Raw genomic sequence first — 12,391 nt, forward strand, 5'->3', positions numbered from 1 at the left:
AACAATTGATTTACCAGAACCTCCAGTGGGCTTGTTCACATCAATGCATTGCATTGATTCAACTATGCCATTTTATGCTGCTAGCACTTCCCTCAATCATTACCCCCCCTAAAAGGCTGTTTAAACTCCCACTCTGGAACCAATATTTAAATATCCCTTATGAGTAGCTTCCAGATTTTCATTTCTGCTCTGTTATTTTCACAGGTGGGGCTACTTATTTGGTAGAGGAGGAGTTCCCTCAAACACTGTGGGTTATGGTTCTGTTTGGTGCTGTGTGAGGCTGCTTGCATGCTCAGCAGCATGCAAGGTTTGTTGGGGAATAACCTCCTGTCTCTCTCCCTTGCAACCCATCTGTGGATTCATCAAGGTCAGCTAATGCAAACTGAACCAAATGAATGCACCCCCAAATGGAGCTCTACATGTTGTTAGCTGTGCAATTTGTCCTGCTGACAGACCCATTCCTGATTAGCTGAGCAGGATTTTTTTACTCCTTGTAAAGGAAAATGCTTTTAAGGGGATTGGCTGCCTAAGAGGCCAGTAGGAGGATGGCAAAGCACCCAGTGTGGCCAAGGCTGTGTTTGTCACTAGTGAACAATGAGTTCTTAAGGCTTTTGCAGGAGAGGAAGCTTTCTTACAGCCTGCTCTTCAAGGATTTGTGCTCATGGCTGTGTAATGAAGTTCTGTATAGACTCTTAGAATCATAGAATGTTTTGGGTTGGAATGAACTTTGAAAGGTCATTTAGTGCAATCCCCCCGCAGTGAGCAGGGACATCTTTATCTACATGAGGTTGTGCAGAGCCCCAGCCACCCTGACCTGGAATGTTTCCAGGGATGGAGCATCTACCTCCTCTCTGGGAAAACTGGGACAGTGTTTCACACCCCCCACGTTCTTCCTTCTGTCTAGTCTGAATCTCTGCTCTTTTAGTTTAAAGCCATCCCCCCTTGTCCTGTCACCACAGGCCCTGCTATAAACATTGTCCTCATCATTCTTACAGGCCCCCTGTAAGTACTGAAAGACTGCAATAAGGTCTCCCTGGAGCCTTCTCCCCTCCCAGGGTTGCACTGCTCCCCAGCTCATGCTGTCTCCTTCCTGCCATGGGAGCTTACTTAACAAAGGGTGCATTAGCTGTGGATGCTCAGGGATCCCTCAGGGGGTGGGACCTGCTGGTTCTGTCTGTGCATTGACTGCATTCATAGAGCAATGAATGGACAAGGTAGGCACTTCTCAAACCCACACTTTGCACGGCAGAGGACTCTGCTGCCCAGATCCAGAGGTCCCCTCCCTGCCCTCAGCCCTGGCATTAAGGTCACAGTGCATTCAAGGGCTCCTGCCATGGTGACCCTGCAGGTTCTCAGTCCCTCTTGAAGCTGGAAGAGTCTTTGATCTACTCTTATTAAGTGCAAAATAAATTGCAGTTAAACCAGAGCAAAGAGAAAAGAGGGAAGAGAGGAAGAAAACCTGTGTGATCCAGAGTGCCCTTGGTAGAGCTCAGGCAGTTGCTCATGGGATGTATTTTGAATGACCTCTTTGACTTCTCCTACAGTCTTTCAGCTTTGGAGGAAGAATGTAGAGCAAAATCTTTCTATTTTCTTTCTAAATACATATCAAAGAGTTATTCCAGGTAAAGAATCCAGAGATTATCAACATTAAATTCAACATACAGAAGTGTTTATGCAACTTTATGCAAACTTGTTCTTGTTTTTGCTTACTTCTTGTTATTTATTCACTGTTCAGAAGCATGAAATTGTCAATTAAGTAATAGGAGACATTGAATGTGATTGACTTTTTGTTCACACCTTCCTTAATCTTCTTTCTTTTGTTGAAGGCCAGCAAGGAAACAGGACTGTAGATGCAAAAATTACTCCTTTTAGTGCTAGCCCAGGACAGGATGAAGGCTGAGCTCTCTCCACCCACTCATTACAACTATGCAGCATAAATCTTCTGAAGAGGGATTTAAACTGCCCAGGGAGGTGGAGGAGTCACCATCCCTGGAGGTGTTCAAGAGGGGATTGGACTTGGCACTTGGTGACATGGTTTAGTAGTCATGAGGTGTAGGAGGTGTAGGGTGACAGGTTGGACTTTGATGATCCTTGAGGTCTTTTCCAACCTTGTTGATTCTGTGATTCTGTGAAAAAATTAGAAGAATAATATGTCTGGAATGTCTTTTTGAAACAAACATCTTGAGGGTGCTGGAGCCCTGGAGCAGGCTGCCCGGAGAGGTTGTGGAGTCTCCTTCTCTAGAGACTTTCAAAACCCACCTGGATGTGTGTTCCTGTGTGACCTGCCCTAGGTGATCCTGCTCTGACAGGGAGATTGGATTCAATAATCTCTGGAGGTCCCTTCCAGCCCCTCCCATTGAGTGATCTCACAGCAGATGCCAGCAGGCAGGATTTGGTGAGGAACTCATCTCTAGCTGAGTGTCTGTCAGTGCTGTAACTGTCTTTTGCAAGCTGTGCTGTCCTGCACAGCAATCCAGTGTGCAGCACATGCCTGAGGAGTATGTGCAGAGAAGACAGCAGATGAGCTGTTGGGTTGCAATGCCACCTGCTGATGTGCCAATTGATTGCAGAAAGCAGCAGTCACAGTACTGTGACTGCAAACAGGCAGGGCAGGCTTGCCATCCAGCACAAATAAATAGACCTGAAGCACCACCTGGCTGACAGGTTTTCTTTTTTAGCTAAGGAACCAGAACTTTTGATTAGAAAAGGTGCCAGTAGCTTTAGCTTGGAAGAAAGGATTTTCTTCATCTCTCATGTCTTTATAAATCATAGAATCATTTTGGTTGGAAGAGAATTTGAAGATCATCAAGTCCAACCACTGACCCAGCACTGCCAAGTCACCACTAAGCCGTGTCCCTCAGTACCACGCCTGCAGATCTTTTAAATCCCTTCAGGGGTGACTCCACCACCGCCCTGGGCAGCCTGTTCCAGAGCTTGACAGCCCTTTTGGTGAAGAAATTTTTCCTAGTGTCCAACCCAAACCTCCCCTGTTGCAGCTTGAGGTCATTTCCTCTTATCCTAGCACTTGTTACCAGAAACTGACCCCCACCTCACTACAACCTCCTGTCAGGTAGTTGTAGAGAGTGATATGGTCCATCCTGAGCCTCCTGCTCAGGACCATAGCCCTTACATTCCTGCCTCCTCATAACATTTGTATTTAGGCTGCTGTGTTATTTGGATACTTTCATAAAATGGACTGGATTGGTTCTTCTGCACTGAGATCTTGTTGCTAGCCAGGTCTGTAGGCAATTAGTAAAAGTTCAGGGTTTGGTCGGTCATGTCCCTTGTTCTAATGTGAACTGTCTCAAGGGCCTGTTGGGGTAGCTGTGGTCTCCTCTCCTGGACTTCCCTTCATCCATGCACAGAGAGCACCAGTCCCTGGGTAGGCTTCTCAAGCCTGCTCTCTTACATTTTGAATTTTGCTACCTGTGGTTTTCAGACAGAGTCATCAGTCAGGCTGGTCAGTACCTGGAGATAGACTTGTGGACAAACATTTGCTTTGGGCTCTGAAAAACATGGCCATGGTTTATTCTGCTTATGCCATGGTTTGTTCTCCTGCTTTCCTCATCCCACACTAGTCCTGGCTACTGAGACTCCCTTTTTGTATCATTGCCAGTGTTACCAGGGGTTTGAACTGCTATCAGGGATGACTATTTGCACTTCCTTTCACCCATACTTGTCTGAGTAAAACACAGCTGTACTATTTTTTCCTCTAGCCCTAGCTAAACTAACTTTCAGAACAAGAAATAACCTAACCCTCTCTTCTTGTTTATTCTTAATTGGAACTTATTAATATCACAGAATGCTTTGGGTTGGAAGGGACCTTTAAAGGTCAACTAGACCAACCCCCCTGCAGGGAGCAGAGACATCTTCAACTACATCAGGTTGCTCAGAATTAGAATTAGAATGCTGTCATGACTTGATCATTTACATCTCTCCAGACACAAGAACTACAGAGAATGACAAAAGTAGCAGAGTGCTGGTTCATCAACCTCCTCCAGCAGCATCACTTTGTCCTTTTGCAGGATCTATTTTAGCTTGGTATTACTCTTCTCTCCTTAAGCCGTCTGTGATGTTGAACCATCTTCAGTGAGAAGAGATACTTCTAGCAGAGCAGTCTGAGACAGATTTTATCAAAAATTCATGTAAAGCATGGAAAAAGGATGAGAGTAGCCCCAAGACAACCTTTGGAGGCACCAAAAGCTTTTTCCCTTGGTGCAGCTGGGGGGATTTTCCTGGGAATTGGCAATAATTCCTGAATAATAATGGTTTCCTGCTTTCCACAGAGAGCTGGCTGGAACTGGGGAGCAGTTTCCCTCTTGCCTGGCACTAATGTCTCAGCACACAGTTCTGAAGGATCAGCCTGTTTGAAATCAGCTTGTTTGGATAAGCTTGTTTGACATCTTAGGCTGCTAAACCACATGGGACTGGGACTGCTTTCTTCTCAGGGGCTCCTTGTTGTTCAGTGCTTTTTGTCCAACAGGTCTTGCATGCTCATCTTCACCTTTTTCAACCCTTCAAGCTGTCACCTTCTGTAAGATAAGTCTGCCCTATAGTGCAGGTGCTCCTGAGCTACCTTCAGATGGCTTAGGCAGTGTGGGTAGCAGCGCAGACCTGAGATATTCCTTCTTCAGCACCTCTTTTCTCTCAGTGTTTGCCATAGATGTGGAAAAAAGGTGTCCTAAGGGACTATGGGAATATTCTTGGTCCTGTGAAAGCAGAGACAAGCACATAACTCACTGCTTTTGGTGTGTAACAGCATTTACACAGACACCCTGCAGGACAAGGCAGACGTGAACTGGACCTTATCTATTGTAAGAATGAGAAGTTCAGCAATTGTTTCATGATAGTGAAGTGAAGTTACAATTTGTCATAGCTCAGGCTGCAAATTTTGTAGAATCCTAGACTGGCTCAGGTTGGAAGGGACCTCAGAGCTCATCTCCTCCAACTTCCTTACCATGGGCAGGGACACCTCTCAACTAGACTCAGCTGCTCAAGGCTTCATCCAACTTGGCCTTGAACAGCCTCCCTGGGCAAGCCTATTCCAGAGTCTCACCACCTTCCTACTGAAGAACTTCTTCCTAAGCTCCAGTCTAACCCTGCTCTCCCTCAGCTTCAAACCATTCCCCCTTGCCCTGTCTCTAGATACCCTTAGGAAAATTCCCTCTGCAGCCTTTGTGTAGGATCCCTTCAGGTAGTGGAAGGCAGCTCTATGGTTCCCCTGCATTCTTCCCTTTTCTAGACTGAACCACCTCAGCTCCCTCAGGCTATCCCTCCAGCCCTTGGATTTCTTTCTATCTGGTCCATGGCAGTATAAACAATTTCCCATCTTCTCACACAGCATCAGCAATGCACATCAGCGAGCAAACTAGTGCTGAAACAATTCTGTTGAACACATTCAATTCCATTTTTGGCTGCTAGCAGATCCCACACTTCCCTGGGTAACTCGGATACTCACACTAATTGCAGTAAAGAATGTAATCGTGAAGTAGTTCTGGTTTTAAATTGGGCTTTTGGGTTTTTATTCCCACAGAGGTCTCAGTCTGCGTTCTCCCTGGCTGGTGAAGAGACACCCAGCAAAGGACAAGAGCCTGCATCATCTGTGGCTGAGGCTCTCTGGAAGCACCAGAAAGGACAATTCAGGAAGCAGAAGGAACACAAGCTCTCTGCATTGCCCAGCTGGAAGAGTGTGGACAGACTAAATGAAACAAGTAAATATTTCTAGTACGGATATGATTCTTCTCTTGGCTCCCACTCACACAGGGAATGAAGCTGACTGAAAGCCAGGACCCTCTCCAGGGGACTTCCCCTGGCCCTTGTGCTTGTAGAGGTCACGAGATGACATAAGTGCAGGCTGTCATTGCAGGGGGTGGTTCCTGCTCCATTTCCATTGCCTCTCTTGTTCTGCTGTAGTGTTCATCAGGCTGCAAGAGTGTAGCACTAGGCAACACCTGCACAGAATCACAGAATCCTAGGATGGCTCAGCTTGGAAGGGCCCCCAGAGATCATCTATTCCAAACTGCCTGCCATGGGCAGGGACACCTCTCAACCTGACTCAGCTACTCAATGCCTCATCCAACCTGGCCTTCAACACCCCCAGGGAAGAGACATCCACAGCCTCCCTGGGCAGCCTATTCCAGAGTCTCATACTGAAGAACTTCTTCCTAAGATCCAGTCTAAACCTCAGCTTCAAACCATTCCCCCTTGTCCTGTTGCTAGACACCCTTACTAAAAGTCCCTCTCCAGCCTTCCTGAAGCAGCCAAATCCTGTTTGGGTGTAGTGGGGCCCAGAGATGGGGGCTGCCCATCAATTTCATTTGCTTATCTGTCATTCTAGTTGATAACCTGGGAGACTAAGGATTGGACAGTGTCACTACGCCTCCTGCCCCCAGAAAGAGGGAGTAAAGTAGTACTAAAAGCTGACTTAACGAACTGTGCATTCAGTCCCCTGTCAGAAGTGGTGTTCTCCTGGCATTTCAGTGGAAGGCTTACTTTCAGCAAGGTGCTTAATTGGGTGCTTAAATTTAAGAACCCACTTCAGTCCCATTGAATTGAACTGTTGAGCAATTTAGTAGCTAACAATTGCTTAACCATAACAGAATGACAGATCGACCCCGTTTCCTTTCAAGTGCTCTGCTTGGAGGATTTGTTCTGCTTCTTTCATCTGAGAACCATGTTTGTGATGAAATCATGGTGCCTTTTGAGCTTATTGTGCTAATAGGTGTAAATGGGATCTCAGCTATGCTGGAGTGAAGCAGCTCTGGATTAGGATACAGAAAAGGAAAGAAATCTCAGCTGACAGTTCAGAGTGGCAACATCAGTGGGTTTTTCAGTCATGTAGCCAGAAAACAATCCACAATTCATTCTGATTACAGTTTGCACTGCTTTAAATTAGGACTCAAGAGCCAAACCATGAATTTGTGCTTTTGTTTTTCTCCATAAAACCTCAGTGGATTTCTCCTTCATGTCCTTAACCATCTCCCTTTTATCCCAGATTAGTTTCTAGCACCCATAGCTTTCTTAGGCACAAATCTCCATAGGCCTGGTACCCCATGCATCCCACTTCTTTGAACCTTGATTTCTCTAGTTTCATTTGGTCTCCTCTAGTAGTTAGGTTGGAAGAGATGCCTCCATCTCTTTTAGGATCCTCCTAGTCTTCTCTCCTCCAGATGCCAGCACTCTGGCTTATTTAATCATTCCTTGAACAGAAGCGTTTTGAGAACCTGGGGCAAGCTTCACTGTTCCTTTCTGATCCTTCTTCCTTCTTTTCAAGGGGGAGGACCAGAACTGTGTACAGAACTGAAGACATTTGCAAAGGGCAGGATTTACACATGTCTGTTATTGGCATTCTCTCCCCCTTCCCAAATCAGTCTTTCAGATAAAAGCTTTGGTCCAAGCACTCTTACACTTTTAAATAGTCATCACCATGACTTTAAAGGGTGCCTTCTGACTGAGTGTGGCAGCCTGGCTCACACCAGGAGAGAGTTCACAGAGAAGCAACACTTGCTTTTGCCCATTACAGAATCACAGAAGCATTCAGGTTGGAAAAGACCCTCAGGATCTCCAAGTCCAACCCAGAACCCTGCTCTACAAGGTTCACTCCTGAACCATATCCCCAAGCACCACTTCCAAACGACCCTTAAACACATCCAGGGTTGGTGACTCAACCCCCTCCCTGGGCAGCCCATTCCAGTGCCTGACCACTTTGGAATCTATGGCCAGTTGGGCATGCAATGAGTGATCACAGAATCAACCAGGCTGGAAAACACCTCAGAGATCATCAAGTCCAACCTATTACCTAATACCTAACACCTCCTGACAACTAAACCATGGCTCCGAGTGCCACATCCAATCTTTTTTGAACACCTCTAGGGACAGTGACTCCACCACCTCCCTGGGCAGCACATTCCATGGCCAGTTACTCTTTCTGTGAAGAACTTTCTCTTCACCTTGAGCCTAAACTTCCCCTGGCGCAGCTTGAGACTGTGTCCTCTCATTCTGCTGCTGGTTGCCTGGGAGAAGAGACCAACCCCCACCTGGCTACAAAGGTCCCTTCAGGTAGTTGTAGAGAGCAATGAGGTCTCCCCTGAGCCTCCTCTTCTCCTAAACAACCTCAGTTCCCTCAACCTCTCCTCACAGGGCTGTGCTCCAGACCTCTCCCCAGCCTCGTTGCCCTTCTCTGGACATGTTCAAGTCTCTCAATGTCCTTCTTAAATTGAGGAGCCCAGAACTGGACACAGCACTCAAGGTGTGGTCTAACCAGTGCTGAGCACAGGGCAGAATGACTTCCCTGCTCCTGCTGGCCACACTATTCCTGATGCAGGCCAGGATGCCATTGATCTTCTTGGCCCCCTGGGCACCCTGCTGGTTCATAACTCTCCTTGTTGCGTTTCCACAGATCCACCTTCCATGTTCCAAAGCACCGATGGGAACTGGGTAGCTCTGCAGAACGTTGCTTTGCCTCGTCCCCGGATGCTGGCCAAACCAAAGAGTCAGGTGTTCAAAGCCCTGGAGAGTGAGTCCAGCATTGTGTCTGCTTATGACGAGATGGGCTCAGACAGCGAGGATGACTACGACTGGAACGTGGCCTTGAACAAGCTGCGCCGCAGACCTCGCCACTCGCCGGACGATTTCTATGACAGCAACTCCCAGTATGGTCCTGACTGGCCTTATGGCAACGACCAATACCAGGCAGTGACCTCCCCTTCCTCTGGGTTATACACCAACACTGAGACACTGTTCTCTGACTCAGAAACTTCCTCGGTAAACTCTTCCCAGGAAGCTAAAGGACCTAGTAAACTTCTCTGGTTACAAAGCAGAACTCAAAGTGATGTGCCCAGGATGGAAAAAAAACATTTCCATGGAGAGCTGGATGTAAATTTCAATCCACAGGCAACCAGCTTGGAGTATTCCGACAGCAGTGAGACTGAGGAAGTGCAGTATGATGTAGAAAAGAGATCGAGAAGGTGGAGGAAGAACAAAGAGCTCTCTGAAGAACCAGGTGAAGACAAAAATCTTACAAAAGCCAACACAATGAATTTGAGTCAGGTAATTATATCTGAGCTTAACCAATGTGTGCTCAAAAAGAGCTGGGCAAAACTAATTATTCTCCCAGGATGTTGTGACTCTGGAGTGGGAGGTGGGGTGTTCCTGAAAGCTTTACCTTTCATCCTCATGGCTCCTGAGAAGAAGCAAAGGTAAAAGTGTTATATCTGTGAACAGACTTTGCCTCTTCCTCATATCCCACTGCCGTTGTCAGTGCTATAAAATAGAGTGCTCTTAAAAAGACAAAGTCAGGCTCTGCTAACAGCTGCTGATGTTGACTAGTAACCTGGTTTGTTGCATTTGTGGGGGGGGTTTAACTCCGTTGTTCTTGGAAGCAGAGCTGCCTCATATGCCTGGGGGGGGCTTCTGTGTGCCATTTGCAAACCTGCTAAGGGAATAAAGCTACTAAGCAGCAGAAATTTGGAAAGGGCTCTTTTGGAAATGCTCTCCAAGCAGTGGCTGGTTTTGCTGCTCAAACCACCAAGCTCTGCTTTCATAATTATTAATCATCTTCATCATTATTAGTCATGGGAATAATATTGATATATTGGCTGTCATTGCCTCTTTGAGAGGAGATGTTGCTTAGCAGCTCTCACTGAGAACCTGCCTGCAAACCTCACAAGCTGGGGCTTCTCCAGTACCAATGGGGCTTTCTCCTAAGAGTTTACATTTAACATGGATTTGGTTCTGAAGCCTCCAAGCCAGTACTTTGCTTCTTACTTTATTCTGGGGCTTTGTTGTTGTTTGCTAGGATTGTGTTGAGTTCCCAGCCCTCTGCTTGGAAACAGTTGGACAGTGTGTATGAGGAAAGGTATTCCCTAGTTCATTGTCTGCTTCAGCCCTTGTGCTTGCACAGAAACATTTGATTTTCCTTGGGTGAGCCTGGGTCTGTGGCCATGCTCACCTGAAGCTGTTTGCAGGTGAAGTGGTAGCCCTTGGTTGTTGTTTGCAGATGTGGGCATGACGTGTTGCTGGTAGGTACAAACAGGAATTTACACAATGACTTAGAATCTTTTCAGCAGTTTCTGGTCCTGGTGTGCTAGGAGAGCAAACAGGAATAATTTCCTATCAAATAGTTGCTCCAAATCATCCTCTCAGACCTGCTGAGGTGTGCCTACCGCTTCTGGTCCCAGGCTGCATTCTTCATAGCCTTCTTCTGGGTGGTTTTGTTACAATTACAGAATCACAAAAACATTCAAGTTGGAAAAGACCCTCAGGATCACCAAGTCCAACCCAGAACCCTACTCTGCAAGGGTACCTCTAAACCGTATCCCCAAGCACCACTTCCAAAACACCTTTAAACACATCCAGGCTTGATGACTCCACCACCTCCCTGGGCAGCTCATTCCAATCCCTGACCACTCTTGCTGGGAAAAAATGTTTCCTAATGTCCAGTCTAAACCTACTTAGTCATAGCTTGAGGCCGTTCCCTCTTGTTCTATCACTAATTACCCAGGAGAAGAGACCAGCAGCAGCCTCTCTACAATCTCCTTTCAGGTAGTTGTAGACAGCTATAAGGTTTCCCCTCAACCTCCCTTCTAAAGGATTAAGCACTTCTAAACCCACTGTTTCTGCCTTACTTTATGGACTTGACTGAAGCACTGAACAAAATCTTTTAATGACTCAAAATTTGGTCTTAGCAGTCAGCAGGGAGAGAAGAATATTTCTAGAAGTCAGTTAGTGCTGTAGGTGGAGCAGGTTGCTCTGGAGAGATGCCTGTCTTTCTCCGTGGACTGTAGTGGAAATCAGGGGAATTTGGGTCCTGCTCAGATGGCATAGCTCCAGGAAATGCATTGCTATGCATCCAGGCATTCATTTTATGGACCAACCATGAGATATTTCCAGATTTTCTGCAAGGGATCACAAAAATATCCCTCTTCCCAGAGTTATTACCTGCTGGGCAGGAACCCTGCTAACCAGACTGGCAAAAAGAGTTTCCTTTTCTTTTATCAGCACATGTAATGTGCTTTCTTTCTAGCTTCCCTGCAGAGTGAGCAGACCTGTATTTTTCTAGGAAGCTGTTTGGTTTCCTTTCTGTGTCTATACAGCAATTACACCATTCTTCTCATTTCTTCGTAGGATTTTGATGATTTATCAGAAACGGATTTAAGCAGTGAGGATCAGCATCAGAATGCCAAGCCTGACCTTATGGAGGAGGAGCTTAAATCCAGGTTATTTCACATTGCTGCTAAAATGAGTGACAAGGAAACCTCTTCTGGTGAAGAGCAAGAGTCAGAACCTAGAACAGACCCCGAAAACCAGAAGGAGACTTTGTCTTCGGAGGAAAATGGCAGAAGCATTCAGGAAGAGTTAAAGAAGGTAAGTGGTTGTTGTAGAGGAATGGGGACTGTATTCAAAAAGTTAGATTATAGGTTCTACATCCTTGGACATAAGCAAAGTTTGACTGGACACAGCCCTGGGCAGCCTCATCTAGCTGACCCTGCTTTGAGCTGAAGGCTTGGACTAGGCAATCTCCAGAGGTCCTTTCCAAGCTGTAAGTCTGCTTCTGAGTTCTTTAGCCATGGACTATGCAGCAGTGTAAGTAACTTCACCATGGTGTGTGCAAATACCTCCCTGCTGTACACGTGACCTTTCTAAGGAAATGAGAGAAGAGCTTTACTACCAGCTTTGTATCCAGTCTGGCTTGACTGGGATTTACAGAGACAGACCACCACTGGCAAAGTAGCCAACAGCACACACAGGCTAGCAGGAGCATAACCTGGTGCAATTCAAGTCCAGAATTAAAGGCTGTGAATAAGATTTTCTATAATGCTCCTATATGGTGCACTGAGCCCCCCAAAATGGCAAACAGATGTTTTGTGGTGTACTTAGATCTAACAGTAGTATTAGTTAGGTTTTCCTCTTCCAATTTGCTTATTTCTCTAACATTTGTATGTCAGTTATTTAAAATAAAGCAAATACTAATTTATTTTTTTCTTCAGTAAAATTTCCTTCATTTTGAAACAGTTAGAGACAGCATCTTCAGCAAAAAGGGAATACTTGGAGTTCCTAATACTTTACTGGGTTTGGATGGAAAAAAAAAAAGTCTTAGTCATTCGTGGTCCACAGTATTTATTCTTTCTGTCTGTAATAAATAAAGAAAGCAAAATATCTCAGTGCTATTCATGGTCATGTCTTCAGTGGAATTGATAGCAGAACTTGCTCCAGCTGTAGAGAAACAAGCAGGCTGCTTTCATTCTTGCCCTTGGCAGTTGTCCTTAAAGGTGATTTAAACTCTTCTGACCATGCCTTCTCTTGGAAAGGTGGCTGACCAACAGCTTAGAATGAAATACTGACGGTGCCAGTCTGGAACAGCACTGGTGGCCATGGTAACCTACAATACAAA

At 46.0% G+C, this 12,391-nt stretch overlaps 1 protein-coding gene across 3 annotated transcripts in view; it reads left to right on the plus strand.

Moving 5' to 3' along the window:
* Positions 1 to 12,391, plus strand: part of MYRIP (myosin VIIA and Rab interacting protein) — a 135,373-nt gene that overhangs the window by 105,803 nt on the left and 17,179 nt on the right. For all 3 annotated transcript variants that reach the window (XM_054385155.1, XM_054385156.1, XM_054385157.1), the window contains exons 8-10: positions 5,534 to 5,711; positions 8,399 to 9,048; positions 11,125 to 11,364. In XM_054385155.1, coding sequence (XP_054241130.1) covers positions 5,534 to 5,711; positions 8,399 to 9,048; positions 11,125 to 11,364 — 1,068 coding nt within the window. The remainder of the gene's footprint in view (positions 1 to 5,533; positions 5,712 to 8,398; positions 9,049 to 11,124; positions 11,365 to 12,391) is intronic.

Source organism: Indicator indicator, chromosome 11, assembly GCF_027791375.1.
Source record: "Indicator indicator isolate 239-I01 chromosome 11, UM_Iind_1.1, whole genome shotgun sequence".
NCBI classification, from domain to species: domain Eukaryota; kingdom Metazoa; phylum Chordata; class Aves; order Piciformes; family Indicatoridae; genus Indicator; species Indicator indicator.